Source organism: Seriola lalandi, unplaced genomic scaffold (assembly GCF_002814215.2).
Source record: "Seriola lalandi dorsalis isolate HSWRI2012SDOR001 ecotype SW California unplaced genomic scaffold, Sedor1 jcf7180002054982, whole genome shotgun sequence".
Taxonomy (NCBI): Eukaryota; Metazoa; Chordata; class Actinopteri; order Carangiformes; family Carangidae; genus Seriola; species Seriola lalandi.
The window spans coordinates 753,089-767,141 of record NW_019525531.1 but is presented as its reverse complement, the minus strand read 5'-3'; the positions used below and the strand labels follow the sequence as shown (position 1 = coordinate 767,141).

The window sequence follows — 14,053 nt, the reverse complement described above, 5'->3', positions numbered from 1 at the left end:
ACCCCCTGTTGAGTTTTTGCTTGCTGCAGATTTCAGCAAGAACTCAATCTGAACCACCAACGAAGAAACAGCTGGAAAACCTCCAAACCTTCATGGAGCGCAGATAACGCCAGCATGGCAGGTTCCTCCTGGATAATAAAGCAATAAACAGGAGATCCAGGTTTTTAATTTGCGTGTTTTTATTGCCTGATGCCCCGTGTGTGGTTGAGACCCCTGAGTTCTAATGAGGGGAACTCTTCATGCTACTGTCGGCTTATGCTCGCTTTATTTTAGATCAGTGGTTCCCAATATTTTCCAACTCATGGCCAACTTGAAAATCTCAAAAACGATGGCAGCCCTCATTCAACCCCGTAACAATAGGAAGGCCAAATAATATATTCATAGAGCGCTTTGTAACTTAATGATACCGGTTGATCATTCAGGACTGAACTGAGAGCAGGGGAAACATGTAAGAAGATCCACAGTCTTGTCACGGTCTACATCAAACTTCACGCATCATCTAAACCCTCTGATTGGCCGAAATCATCTTCTAGTCCTGCTAATGATTGTAGTTTGCCCTTTTCAGGGTTTATTCTTAAGTATGTCCAAGATTTTAAAGGAAACCTGTGTCTCAGTCGCCCTAAGTGTGATGAAAACTGTGCAATACCCCTGTGCAAAAATGTGCAGCCAAAGTTCTCAAATGTTAAAGATCTAAATCCAGGAAGCTGCATAAAAACTTTGCCCCATTTTAATTATTTTTTTTAAATGACAGAACTCTTTCACCTTAACCTTTACTAGCTGCTCTGGACCTTTCAGTCATTTCATGATCTTCCTGAGCTTCAAAGTGATATAAAATATTTTTTTAGTCAGATCAGGGAATGTGTCATCTTTGAGTAGACTATATAACTGGACAGATCAATGCCAGCTTTTCGTACTCAGCAGTTTTTGATTCTCAGTATCATGGAAATATTTTGGGCTCTGTAGTGTTGATGTTTGATATTCTGTTCTATTTCATATTAAAAGAAATCTTATACTGACTTCTTTAAAGATGCTGCTGCTTCGTAGAACACGTCAAACCTCCAGTATAAAACACTGGGATTATCTGGCGCCTCTGACAGACCTTTTCATTTATGAAAATTAAGATTTAAGGGCTGATATTGTTTTGACTGTTTTGGCTTTGTATCCAAAACAGCCCAGATTTGATTAAGCTACAGAGCTCTGAGGGTGTTACCCTGCACAACCGGCGGCCCCTCGACCCGGCAGTTTGTGCTCGACCTCCTGACCCCAGAGGTGGGTGTGAGGTCAAACTCAAGACTCTCCAGCCTTGTTAATAACTCAGGCATCTTGGGGGAACAAAAGCCCCCGCAGCAAAGCCCTGCAAAAACATACCTGAGAGGTTTTCTTTTGGGATTTGGCAGGATCTTTCCCTGCGTCGTCTGCGCTGTGAGTCGGATTAATGATTTGACTGAACTGTGACATGGATCCCAGCAAAGCGAGAGAGCACAATGGGCGGGAAATCGTATCTGACCATGTGGGCTAACGTGAACGGTTACTTAAAGCTAAACTTTATAGGTGTCGGTTGTGGTGTTTTTATTGCCTCACGTCAATTAGAGCCGGTCTGGTTTGGATTACAGCCGTTCATGAAGAAGTGAGGATGAGCATGAGGTCATGTTGGACTCTTGTGGTTTGTTGTGCTGAAGAAAGAGTTTGTTTCAAGCGTTCACTGTTGTTCCAGTGCTTCGTCGAGGGCTGACATGAATTTACACGAGTTGACATCGACACAATAGGAGAGTGGAGTATTCTGACGAGTTGTCATGATAATCATAATAATAATAGTAATAACACATTTTCTTTATAGAGGCATTTTCAAAGACGCTTGTACGGAAAGTTTTAGCCTAACATATATTTTCATCTTCAAAGTTTTGCCAGGATCATTTTTCTAATTGACATTTTGTTTCAACTGTGTAAACATGAAAAGAAAATTCTGGCATGTGGTTTTGGTCCTATTTAGACTGAGGTACTGGTGCACTTCAACCTCTTGTGGCCAAAATGAGTATTACAACAACAAACAATAAAAAATCCTGACCTTTTTCTTTTTTTTTATATTCTCTCTTGTTGGCAACAAAATGTAAAGCTTGGTCTGGACTTTGGCTGGAGTGAAGCACATGTTCGGTAGGTAAACTAAAAAGGTTGATCCACTGTACGGTGGCGTTTTCTAGGACGCCCCAGACACGGCACGTCAAGCTCAGCTGTACTACTTTATCAGCCTCCACTACAGCCTGACCCCACTAAATTGCAGCTTAAGTTTATGATTGGTTCTGGCGTTGTGTTCGGATCATCTGATTTCTGTTCCATTTGAGTAGCAAGTGAAAAGTTGGTCCAGCTGGCCTCATGTTCAGTTACCACAGGAGCTGCAGCGGAGGTTTGTAATTATTACTTCATGATAAACGAAGCACATTTATGACCTTGACCAGACTTACAACAACCTGTGTACACCTGAAGTGACCTAGCTGTCTGAAATAGTAATCCTGAGTAGTCTATAAGTCAAGAGTTCACCTGAAGTAAATGATCCACTGCTCTCTACAGTCTCTTTCAGTTGCTTTAACTCAAGTGTAAGTGTACTACACTAAATAAGCTTTTTTTAGTACAACATACAATTTCTATTCCACTTTCCTTAGTTTTTTTTTTTAAAGCAATCGGTTTGCACACTTTTTCTAAGTAACGTTAACTAATTAGAATTTACTTTAGTATCCACGCTTCTTCAGCACGTTAGCATGGTATGTTAGCATTAAGCTACACCGCCGAGACTCCCGGCAGTGATTCATCATCTTGGGAACATCAATTTTTGTACCAACTTTTAATTGATTTGTGAAGTTTGAATATCTCTGGCACCGCTCCAGGCAGAGTTTAGATGTTCATTCCAGTCCATGTTTAAGCAGACATACTGAAGTCTTTTGAAAAAGTTCTTAAGAAGACTGGAGACCAGATTAGTTGACGTGCGGACAGATTTCTTTCACTCCTTCAGTGCGTTTCTCTTCTTGTCTCAGTTTCTCCTCCCTGCCCCGGCGGTTCTTTCAGTCTTTCAGCAGCGTCTGCGTCTCTGCCGCTCGGCACAAAAGCCCCGGGTGAGGTCCGGAGCTGCGGAGGCCGTTTGTCCAGCGCGCTCAGCTGAAGACACCCTCCTTCCTGACTGTGGGGGGTTTTTTCTACCTTGGGTGGCAACTGCATGCGGAGAGCCAGGGATTAGGACAAAGGCAGGGTGCTGTTTAGCCTTGTTTGTGTGTGTGTGTGTGTGTGTGTGTGTGTGTGTGTGTGTGTGTCCTAGTTTGGATAAGCTGGCATGCTGCCAGGGGTCTTCTAAATGAGTTACATTTAACAGGCCCTTTCAGATTCGGGCTGTCACTATAGTCGGTGTTATTTAAATGAGTTACACACACCGAGCCCTTTAAAGTAAGATCCAATCCCCTTAAGAGAGTTTGACCCACTGTTGGACACGACTGCTGGTGAGATCTGAATTTACTCTTTCTCTTCAGCTGTAATGAAGACCAGCGAACCAGAGAGCTGTCCTTTCTTACTCCCTTACAACGCTCTGCCGGCCCCTGAACGACTACTTTTAATATTCATGAGGTGATGATGATCACTAATGAATAAAACATTTCAGAGGCAAATAAAATCAGACAATTAAAAATAAGGCAATAACAAAATAAACAGATTAATCACATCTCTAAAATCCACCAGACATTTCCTTCCTGTCCTCAGGTGTTTATGGTAATTACTGATTACGACAGTGACACGTTGATGTTCAAAGACGCTGCAAACAGCAGCCTTCAGATAAATCAATGACCCCGGCCATAAACGGCTGCTCACGGTCCTCTCCGCCTTCATTTTCCCATGTGGAGCCCGTCCTGTTATAACATCTGTCCACATGTTGCTGCGTGCTCACGTCTCTCACGCTGAGAGTTTACATTTCTATCTCCAGGCCTGTTTTTTTTTTTTTGTTCATCAGGAATGTGCCACTGACAGGAGGGTTCGGCCGCTCGGGTCGGTGTGTTCGAGTTCAGCTTCGTTCCCAAAACACAGCCGAAGCAAGCGGTGTTGTCAAAGAGACGAGTGATGAGGAGAAATGATTTGTCTGCAGTTTATATGAAGTTTTCAGCAGCGCAAACTTAGTTTTAAATCAATTTTAAAGCTAAGTTTGGAACATTCTCCAACCAAACACATTAGCAAGATTTCACTCGCTTAAAAGGTTGATGTTCGATGCGTTCACTCGTCTCTGTTTAGCACCTCTCAAACTGTGTAGCACCTTTTCTTCATGAAATCTCAAGTCCCACTTTGTCAATTTAACTTCAGCGTCTTCAAAGTGTTGCAGCTGAGAAAAGTGATCTCTCTCTCTCTCTCTTCCTGGAGCCACCCAGCCATTATCCAAATGAAGAGTTTCACTCCTGAGCTGAATCACACCTACTGTTTATAAAATGTTTACGGACGCGAAAGCAACACTCATTTGAAAATGACTAACGTTTAAAGATGGCGTATACAGGTTTAAAAAGAAAAGAAAAGAATCCAACTTCACATCACTTGTGACCATGAAAACCTGCTGTGATGTTTAAAGAGTCTGGGTTTGTCTTTTCTTCAGCTGCTGCACTGACATATGCTCAGATGTAATGAAACCAGTCTTGTGGTGTGCGTCCTCTTTGTGTTTGAATGATGCGTCCTCTTTAATCTAGCGCTCCTCAGATGCTGTCGGTGTCTGTGCAGAGGGTTGATAATTAACGGGATGGGCCTGAACCTCGCACGGTGTGACCGTGGGTTGCCAGGTTCATGTTAAATGTCACTGAGAGGTGTGTGAGGGGGGTTTTCCTTGGGCATCACGCTGTGTTCAGCTGTAATGAGTGTGAGGTTTGCTTCTGCAGTGGAAAAATATGCGAGTCCTTTGTTGGTGTTGCGTTTAATGACCCTCAGACACTTGACAATTAGAAGAAACGCTCTTTTTTTCTACTAAAACATTTAACTTCATAAACAAAAAGAGAACTACCAGGTGCTCACGGTTATGACGTCGTAAATGTACATGGTTAACTTTAGACAAGGGGAAGCCAGGGCTTACTTCAGGCACACATGGTTAAAACGTCTTTAATGTATTAGTGCATTGTGAGAGTAGAATAGGTAACAAGAAAGAACTGGTTTCGACCACCGCAGGGTCTTCCTCAGGGCGCGGTTGGAAAGAGAAGTAAATAAGTTCCTTCAATTTGCTTTAACCATATAAAAGGATGCACAAATGATCTGATATAAATCTGATACCTTAGTGCTGACATGAGTCGCTGCATGAGAAAGTATTTTATTGACAGAAAAGCTGGTAAAAAATTCAAAATGTCTTTTTCCCTCTTTTCAAATGTGACTATTTGCTGCTTTTCTCTCTTTTACATTGTTTTGATCGAACATATTTGGGTTTTGAACAACAAAAAAAAAATCTATTTGGGACACAGCGATGGGCTTTGTTTACTCCTTCCTGACAATTTTCAAGACTTAAATGATTGATCAGCTCAGTTCTTGAATGGAAACACGCCTCGTCTTCCAGTCAGCCGGGCGTGTAAACAAAAGCCTGCGGTGGGATGAGAGAGAGACGCACGGGGCGCCGGTGATTACACATCAGGCTGATGAAGCCTGTCAGGTGGTTTGACATGCAAAATCACAGCCGTCGCCGCAGTGAGTGGGGGAGTAGCTGTTTCAAATGTCAGCTCTAGTCTAGTGCAGAGTTTATCGTGCATGCAGCCAAAACCCTGAGTGATACCGTCACTGCGTAACTGCACAGAGCTGCCGCCAATGACTCTGATGGTTCCTCTACCCTTAAATAGTGATATTCTATCATTTAAATCATCTTTTTAATTAATTGAACAAAACAAGAATCTTAACTCCATGTTTCCTTTCACTTTTACATCAGTTACTGTTGTATAGCAATGATCAGGTACATTATCATCTAATAAAGTAGATACGTTAGCATGTTAGCATGTTATGTTAGAGTTGGCTCAAATTGTTCCATTGCTGAGCTAAAGCAGATATACATTAAAGATGCAATATGCAATTTTTGCCAAAACAGACTTACTGCAATATCACTGACATGTCATTAACTCCTTTATTAAACAGGCAGACTCACTGAGATCAGGATCTCTCATTGTACAAAAACAGACCTGCATTACGCAGTTTTTAATCTCCCGGGGGGGAAACATGGCAAAACAAAGATATGTGGCTATTACAGCTAATGAGTCTGTAAAAAGCTTACTGTTTAAACATCCAGTAAACACAGATGTATATTTACCATCGTACTGAAGTCGTGTCAACCTGATAGATTTTTAATTTCAATATTCACTTCCCTTTTAGCTCTGGTTTTGGTCTCCACCAGGTCTTTATCTGCTAAATGCTCCACTATGTTAACCAGCTGGTCTGTAACTGTGTCTGTCTGCTGCTAGGCGCGAGGCAGGCGCTTCACATGTTAGGCTTTGGCTGGAAGGAAGGTCGGTGAGAGTGAACCGGCGGACCATGAAACCAAAACAGTGAGCTAAAAGGTGCTAAAATGACCTGTAGCGCTGAGGCGAACAGCGGAGTCGCATAATAATTCTCTGTGGGTTTGTAACTTTTATATTACACATAGTCATTTGATCCATTGTTGATATAAAAATATGAATTATTGCAGCTTTAATAATTGAACCCAAATATTCGTGCTCATATTTTTAGTTTCTACTGACGTTTTTGCTCAATGATCATCATGTTCTCATTTCTTGCCCTCTTGCACTTTACATGGTTTTCCTTCTGAATTAATCATCATGTGACCTGTGTTTATTGTTCCCACGTTAATCAGACTCATTGAGCGTGTGATGTTAAAGGCCTGGTGGTATGGTGTTCATTTCCTGTATATCAGTGTCCGGTGCACCATCTAGTGGTTAGGGTATTTCCCATGATGCTCTCATGTGCTGCACGTGTGAAAACTGTGCATCAGTGTCAGACAGTTACGAGTCAGTCATCAGACCCTAATTCACATTTGAGCCAGTTTAATATCATAGCGCACGCACACACACACACACACACACACACACACACAACCTGCAGGCAAAGACACACACTCACACAGTTTAAATTAAACAACTCTCTGTCTCAGGTCACATTTTCTCTGCTCCAGTCAACAGTCTGCAAAGATGCTGGAGGCTGATGAAACTAGACGGGACTGTTCATGTCACTGTAGAAATAAAAACCAGGGCTGAAATCAAAATCAATTAATGAATTAATTAAGTACTTTTAAATTAATACTGAGAATATAAGAAGAAACATAAATTTTTTCATGAAAAGAGAGGAAGAAAAATGAAAAAATGAGATGAAATAAGAACAATTGTGAGTCTTTGTTACCTTTAATATTTTGCTCTTGCCCGTCTCCACAGGGAGGCCAATGCTTTGCTCAAGGACAATTTGGATGATTGGACTTTTAGTGTTCTTACCATATTTGTGTTTTTTTTTTTCACCCTCAGTGGAGAAAGCGGAGCGGGAAAAACAGAAAGCACCAAGCTAATCCTGAAGTTCCTGTCGGCGATGAGCCAGCACTCCCTGGAGGTGACGTCCAGAGACAGGACGTCCCACGTGGAGGAGGCGCTGCTGGAGAGCAGGTACCTGCTCGTTTTACCTCCGTGATTTATTTCCAATCTCGTGTTTGTCTCCTGGTTGTTAATGATCCCGCGCCGCTCTTTCAGTCCCATCATGGAGGCCTTTGGAAACGCCAAGACCGTCTACAACAACAACTCCAGCCGCTTCGGGAAGTTCGTCCAGCTGCATTTCAGCCAGAAGGGCAACATCCAGGGAGGCAGGATCGTCGACTGTATCCTTTAAAACCTACTCGGTGTCAAGACGCTGCCGCTTCCTCTCACTGCATATTTCCTACCCACAAGGCTTAATATACAGGAAGGCAGTGCTGCTTTTAAAGGGGAAAGACGTGCAGAACAAGGAGAAACCACCTTCTTTCATTCGTTTTCTTTTTTTAAAGTTATTTTTGGGCATTTTGTGCCTTAATTTGAAAGGAAGGACAGTGGAGATTGATGGGAAATGCAGGGATAGAGAGTAGGGGAATGACACACAGCAGAGCGTTAATTATGAATAATCACAGCAGTGTTTTTCTATCATTATATATTATATAACAAACAAACTGGGAGGAATGTGACAGCAAGAAGTAAACTGCACTTTGTTTGTTTGCTCATGTAAATAAAAATGTCTCCAATAATCACATTTTTAATCAACCATGACTCTAGTGTTCATGTTTCTGGAAGGGAAGTCTAACTGGCTGCAGTTTCATTTAGCTTTAAGAGCATTTGTCGTGATAATCTTTGCCTGGTTTGTCCAAAGGACACTTAGCTGAACGGTTTTGTCAGTGGTTGTAGAGTTGTGTAGTCCTCTCTGACTGTTGTGTTCCTTGACAGACACTTTTCTGATGACAGACCTCTTAGAGAAGGTGAGTGTCCTTCCTCTTACAAACCTGTAAAAGTCTTTTTCAGTCGTTCTTCAAAACCTCCTGCAGGCTTGAAAGGTGGCTAAAGGTTTTTGTAGCAATGGATCCAATGATGACAACCTTTCAAAAAAAAAAAAAAAATAGTATTGAAAACACTGACAGAGATTTCTTAAACCAATCCAAAACCCAAAATCTGTCTCAAGAATAAGAATAAGAATAAGGAAAACATCTCATCTTCAAGCTCATTGTTAGCCGACGCCAATTCAAAGTGATCGCGGCTACTGAAACTACAATGTTTGAAGAGCCACTTTTCAAACCAGCAGCAGGTCAGAGAAGGATGCCCAACATGTGAATGTGTGTAAAGAGCGATACTCCCTCTCCCTCCACAGAACCGCGTGGTCCGGCAGAACCCAGGGGAGAGAAACTACCACATTTTCTACGCCCTGTTAGCGGGAACCAACAGCCAGCAGAGAGGTGAATGCAAAAAACATCATGTCCAATCGTAAATCTTAAACATACAGTCGTAGTAAACCTCTCTTTCCTTTTTGCATCACAACTTGTCAAAACCAAAAGTTCCATAAAGTTCTTCTCCAAACATAATTTGGAAGCCGTAATATCAACCTGTCTCACCTCATCTTTTGTGCTGTCGTTGTGACCACGTGTGCGTTTTTTGTGACCACGTGTGTGTGTGTGTGTGTGTGTGTTTGTGTGTGTCCGCAGAGGCGTTCGGGTTGACCCACCCCGACAGCTACCACTACCTGAGGCAGTCCAGCTGCCTCACCGACAAGACAATCAACGACGAAGGTGCTTTTCAGGATGTTCTGGTATGGAAAAGATTGACCTCTGTATGCACACACACACACACACACACACACACACACATTACATTCACTTAAGACTGAGACATCTTAAGACATCATCATACACAGAAGTTATTCCATGTGCCGAACAGAAATATAAGAAGCATTAAAAATAAAAATCATAATACAAGATGATGAGCATAATACAGCAGGAAATATTTGGTGCTGTTACTTGATAAATATTTAACAGTTATCAATCAATCATTGGAAAGAATTTAAAATAATCTTGTAATTTTTTTGATCTAATATGGTCTAGATTTAAAATGTTTTGTGCCACTTTATAGATTTGACTCAACAATCCCAACTCACTTAGGAGCTTTTACCAGAGCTTTATCAGTGGATCAAGTTTTCTTAATCGTCATGGAGATTTAGTTGACATGTGATGTCATTAGCTGTTTTGATGAATAAGACTTTGCACATGTATTATGTTTCTGTATGGGACTCATTCATTTATTTGTTGATAACCATAAATCAAGAGTAAGAACATTTGATCTGGGTGAGACTGAAAAGTGAGATCACTGCTGCCGAACCCAAAACCAACAGACACGTAACTTCCAATCAGCTCGCAGCCCAAAAGACTGATCAGCTGCTGAGGATGGATCAGAACTAACAGGAGACATTTTCAGTCCAGACCCGAAAGAAACAAAAACCGGCTGGTGAGGAATTAAACATGAATCCGTGAAGAAGTAACCGGAGGGGCTCATCAACCTCCTCTTTTGTGTTTTGTGTTTTCCCAGAATGCCATGCGAACGATGCAGTTCACGGAGGAGAACATCGGGGAGATCCTGCGCCTCCTGGCTGGGATCCTCCACGCAGGGAACATCGAGTTCATGACGGCCGGAGGAGCGCAGGTCTCGTCCAAGTCAGGTCGGAGAGCTTCCCCTCGTCTCCCACACCTTCCTCTTCTTTACACCTCCTTCTCCTTCTCCTTCTTCACTGTCACACTCAGTGTTTTCTAACTTGTTTGGTGGTTTTCCATCATCACAAGAAAAAAAAACCCTCAGTCAAATAGTTTTCCAGCTTTTACTTGTAGCTACGACCTGCAGGCTGTTGTCTTTAGGTCGGACTTGTTTAAGTGTCCTCTGCCCTCCCGCTCTCCTCAGGGACAGTGAAAACCTCTGTCTATCATTTTTATTCTATATTTTGTTTTTCTATGTTTCTGGAACTACTGAAATGTATTTCAAAGAACAGATTTTTCAAAATAAGATGTCCACAGTTCGAGGGACAGACGCCAACATCAAGGTTCATTAACTTTCCCTCCACATGTTTGGCCTCTGTGTCTCATCTGGCAACCATAATGTGACTTTATCACCAGGAATGATCAAAGGTCAAAGGTCAGGCTTAAGATTACTGAAGAGGCGATCAACAGTTCGCCCCCTCCCGTTATTTTACTAGATTCAGCAAGATGAATAAGAAGTAGACGGATGATGAAAAACGTTTTTACAAGTAGACGTTTTCTGAGTTTTAAAGTGAAGCTTTATGTTTGTTTGTTCCTCACATCAGCAGCTCTCAGCCGCACGTCCGACCTCCTGGGGCTGAACTCAGACCAGCTGGCCGAGGTCTTGACCCACCGGTCCATGATCCTCAGGGGCGAGGAGATCTCCACACCGCTCACTGTAGAACAGGTCAGTGAGAGAGACCTCGATATAAGAAGCTCCGATCATCTCTGCTAAATGACCCGTCACACATGTTAATGTGTTTGTAGACCCCCTGTAATTCTCTTCAACACTTCTTCAAGAATTGTTTAAAACAATCAGACAAAATGTATTTATTTCTTCTTTGTTTCTGAGCTGTGCACCAGTAATATTTTCTTCCCGCTCCGGCGCAGGCGGTGGACTCCAGAGACTCCATGGCCATGGCACTTTATTCTCAGTGTTTCAACTGGATCATCCGCAAACTCAACAACCGCATCAGGGGCAAGGAAGACTTCAAGTCCATCAGCATCCTGGACATCTTTGGATTTGAGAACTTCGAGGTGGGTTCGAACTCTCGACCAGAATCTAATTACCTGTCAGAGATAAATAAAATTAACCTAATTAATTAAATTTCACTGAATTAAATGAAGTACCAGTCGCTCACATTCAGTTAAACTCAGGAGTATGAGCTTCTATTCTCCTCTACTCAGTATTTTAATCCTTTTAATTGTTAATCAGTAAATCGGTAGAAACACACCTCAGGGATTCCTTGTTTTTCCAGCTCATTAACTCTCCTCTCCGTGTCTAACATCTGCCCACAGGTCAACCGCTTCGAGCAGTTCAACATCAACTATGCAAACGAGAAGCTTCAGGAATATTTTAACAAGCACATTTTCTCCCTGGAGCAACTGGAGTACAACAAGTAGGTGGAGGCTGTTCCCTCGTGGCGGATCAGTTTTATTTTTCACCTCGAAACTCCTCGTGTCATCTGGCATTACTCATCCCCCAAAACTACCACAGTGTGGTTCTCTCATAATCAGGAGTCTTTAAACTTCAAGCATTTTCATCAGGAGCTGATGATCTGTCCCACAGAGGCAGAGAGAGAAACTGAGGGAAAATTCATTTCCTGGTTGACACAAAACAAATATTAGAAAAATCTGATTCTGGTGGAAGTAAAAAAAAAAAAAAAAAGCTTGAATCTGTTCTGTGAAATTAAATTTATTTTGACATTGAGGCTCCAAACTAAAAGGAGGAGGCAGCCAGGCTCTCAGTCATCAGGAATATTTACCCAACAAAAATATAAACCCTTTAGTTTTTACTTGCCTTTCATGAGTTGAAATGAAAGATCTGAGACTTTTTCTATACACAAAATAGACACGCGCGCGCCCACACACACACACACACACACACACACACACACAAAAAGTCTTAGATCTTTCATCTCAACTCATGAGAAATGGGAGCAAAAACAAAGGTGTTGCATTTATATTTTCATACAGTGTATTTTTACAGGAAGAGGAAAGAGACGGATTAAACATGAAAATATTAAAAAATGACACATTTGTCGCATATAACAAGTAGAGTTATTCTGATACTGATACTAGTATTAGAAATGGCTACTGTATCGGAGTCTATGCGCTGATCCAATACCACATCATTTATTAATGAACGTTATAGTGTCACACATGGAAATCAGTTCTTCTTCACTGCTCTAAAACAGTAGCCTACACAGGAAGTTGGTGCTGTGCAGCCACTGGTAACTACTGTTTTAGAGCAGAAAAGAAGAACTGATTTCCGGTGAACAGGTGTAACATTAGTGCCACCAGGCAGCACTAGTGTCGGGACAACTAGCGGAGGAAGTTCAAGATGCATTTTTTTATGATTGACAGTTAAATTACATGATAAAAGAAAGAATCGATATCAGGAAGTAAAAACTGGTATTGGAACATCTCTAATGAAAACACATTGAACATAAACACTTAACACAAAGACACAGGGTCGAGACTTAGACGATGTATTTTTCATTTCGCCGCTTTGAACCCTGCTCCGCTCAGCTGTCATGGAAACTCCGAGCTCAGACTGTGACCTGCCAAGTTTTGTGATTTCACATAAACAAAACATCATCTCATATCCACCCAGTTTTTGTTTTTTGTCTTTTTAACCCAGAGTTTACAGTTTGAACAAATCGTTACCTGATGTCTCTGAAAGACACAGAAAACACCGCTGATGACGTATTAGCTCAAAGGCAGCGAGCGTAAACCGTCGCCAGCTCCGAGTCTTTTTATCATTTGTAAATCTGAATCCTCAGAAACTTCTTTCTAGATCTAATTATGGAAAGCTTTTCTTTGAAACTGTCTCTGACCCTGATTGTTGTGTTTGGCTGCTTCCTGCAGGGAGGGCCTGGTTTGGGTTGACATCAACTGGATGGACAACGGAGAGTGTCTGGATCTGATCGAGAAGGTGCGTTAGTGATTTATTGATTCAGAAAAGGTCCGGAGGAAGGAGGAAGATGATGATGATGATGATGATGATGATGAGGCTTGTTGCAGATGAAATTAGTTAAGATGTCATATAAGCAGATAAACATGAAAAAGTATCGATCACATGATTATTAGATAGAGGCGGAGTGAAGATTAAAGAGAGCAGAAACAGATGAGATGATGATAGTAATGAGAACTACTAAGATGATGATGATATTAATCATGAAGATGATGGTGATCCCCTCCGTTTCCATAGAAACTGGGTCTCCTGGCACTGATGAATGAGGAGAGTCACTTCCCAAAAGCCACAGATGACACCTTACTGGAGAAACTCCACAGCCAGCACTCGGTACGTCTCCGACACCACCTTTACCTTCACGGCCTGAGCACCTGGTGTTCAGTCCCACACAGAAATAAAACCACTGTTTGAAAAAACACTCAGTGATCAGAAGCGGAAGCTGCAGTTTTTTCTCCTCCTTTAACATCAGGATGAAGACGCATAAAAACTCGGGCCAAAATCTCTGCTACCCACTGATTTATCAAGTCATCATGATCGAATTGAACAAAATGGAAATAATCCATCCTTTTCATTACTCATGCACTCACAGTTCATTTTCAATCAACCACCATTAATAGTCTTTGTATTAATAATTTAAAGGTCCCATATTTTCCTCTTCTCTTGTGTTTAATTGAAGTGTTGATCCATAAGAAGATATATTTGTGGTTTTAAGAACCAAAAACCATCTCAGTGTAGTTTTACATCTCCTCTCTCAGGCTTCTCTCTGGAGCTCTAGTAACAACAGGTCGGTGAGCCAATCAGAAGAGAGGAGGCTCTGAGCC

At 41.8% G+C, this 14,053-nt stretch overlaps 1 protein-coding gene and 1 long non-coding RNA gene across 3 annotated transcripts in view; both read left to right on the top strand.

Annotated features, from left to right (window-relative positions):
• LOC147817258 (uncharacterized) overlaps positions 1-14,053 on the top strand; it is a 236,097-nt gene that overhangs the window by 176,836 nt on the left and 45,208 nt on the right. The window lies entirely within an intron of this gene.
• Positions 1-14,053, top strand: part of myo10 (myosin X) — a 135,356-nt gene that overhangs the window by 76,095 nt on the left and 45,208 nt on the right. The window contains exons 5-15 of one of the 2 annotated variants that reach the window (XM_023396699.2): positions 7,491-7,625; positions 7,710-7,834; positions 8,448-8,461; positions 8,848-8,932; positions 9,179-9,282; positions 10,056-10,185; positions 10,825-10,943; positions 11,147-11,293; positions 11,555-11,655; positions 13,127-13,193; positions 13,470-13,562. In XM_023396699.2, coding sequence (XP_023252467.1) covers positions 7,491-7,625; positions 7,710-7,834; positions 8,448-8,461; positions 8,848-8,932; positions 9,179-9,282; positions 10,056-10,185; positions 10,825-10,943; positions 11,147-11,293; positions 11,555-11,655; positions 13,127-13,193; positions 13,470-13,562 — 1,120 coding nt within the window. Of the gene's footprint in view, positions 1-7,490; positions 7,626-7,709; positions 7,835-8,447; positions 8,462-8,847; positions 8,933-9,178; positions 9,283-10,055; positions 10,186-10,821; positions 10,944-11,146; positions 11,294-11,554; positions 11,656-13,126; positions 13,194-13,469; positions 13,563-14,053 lie in introns of both variants that reach the window. The other variant, XM_087171233.1, reaches the window with a different exon arrangement.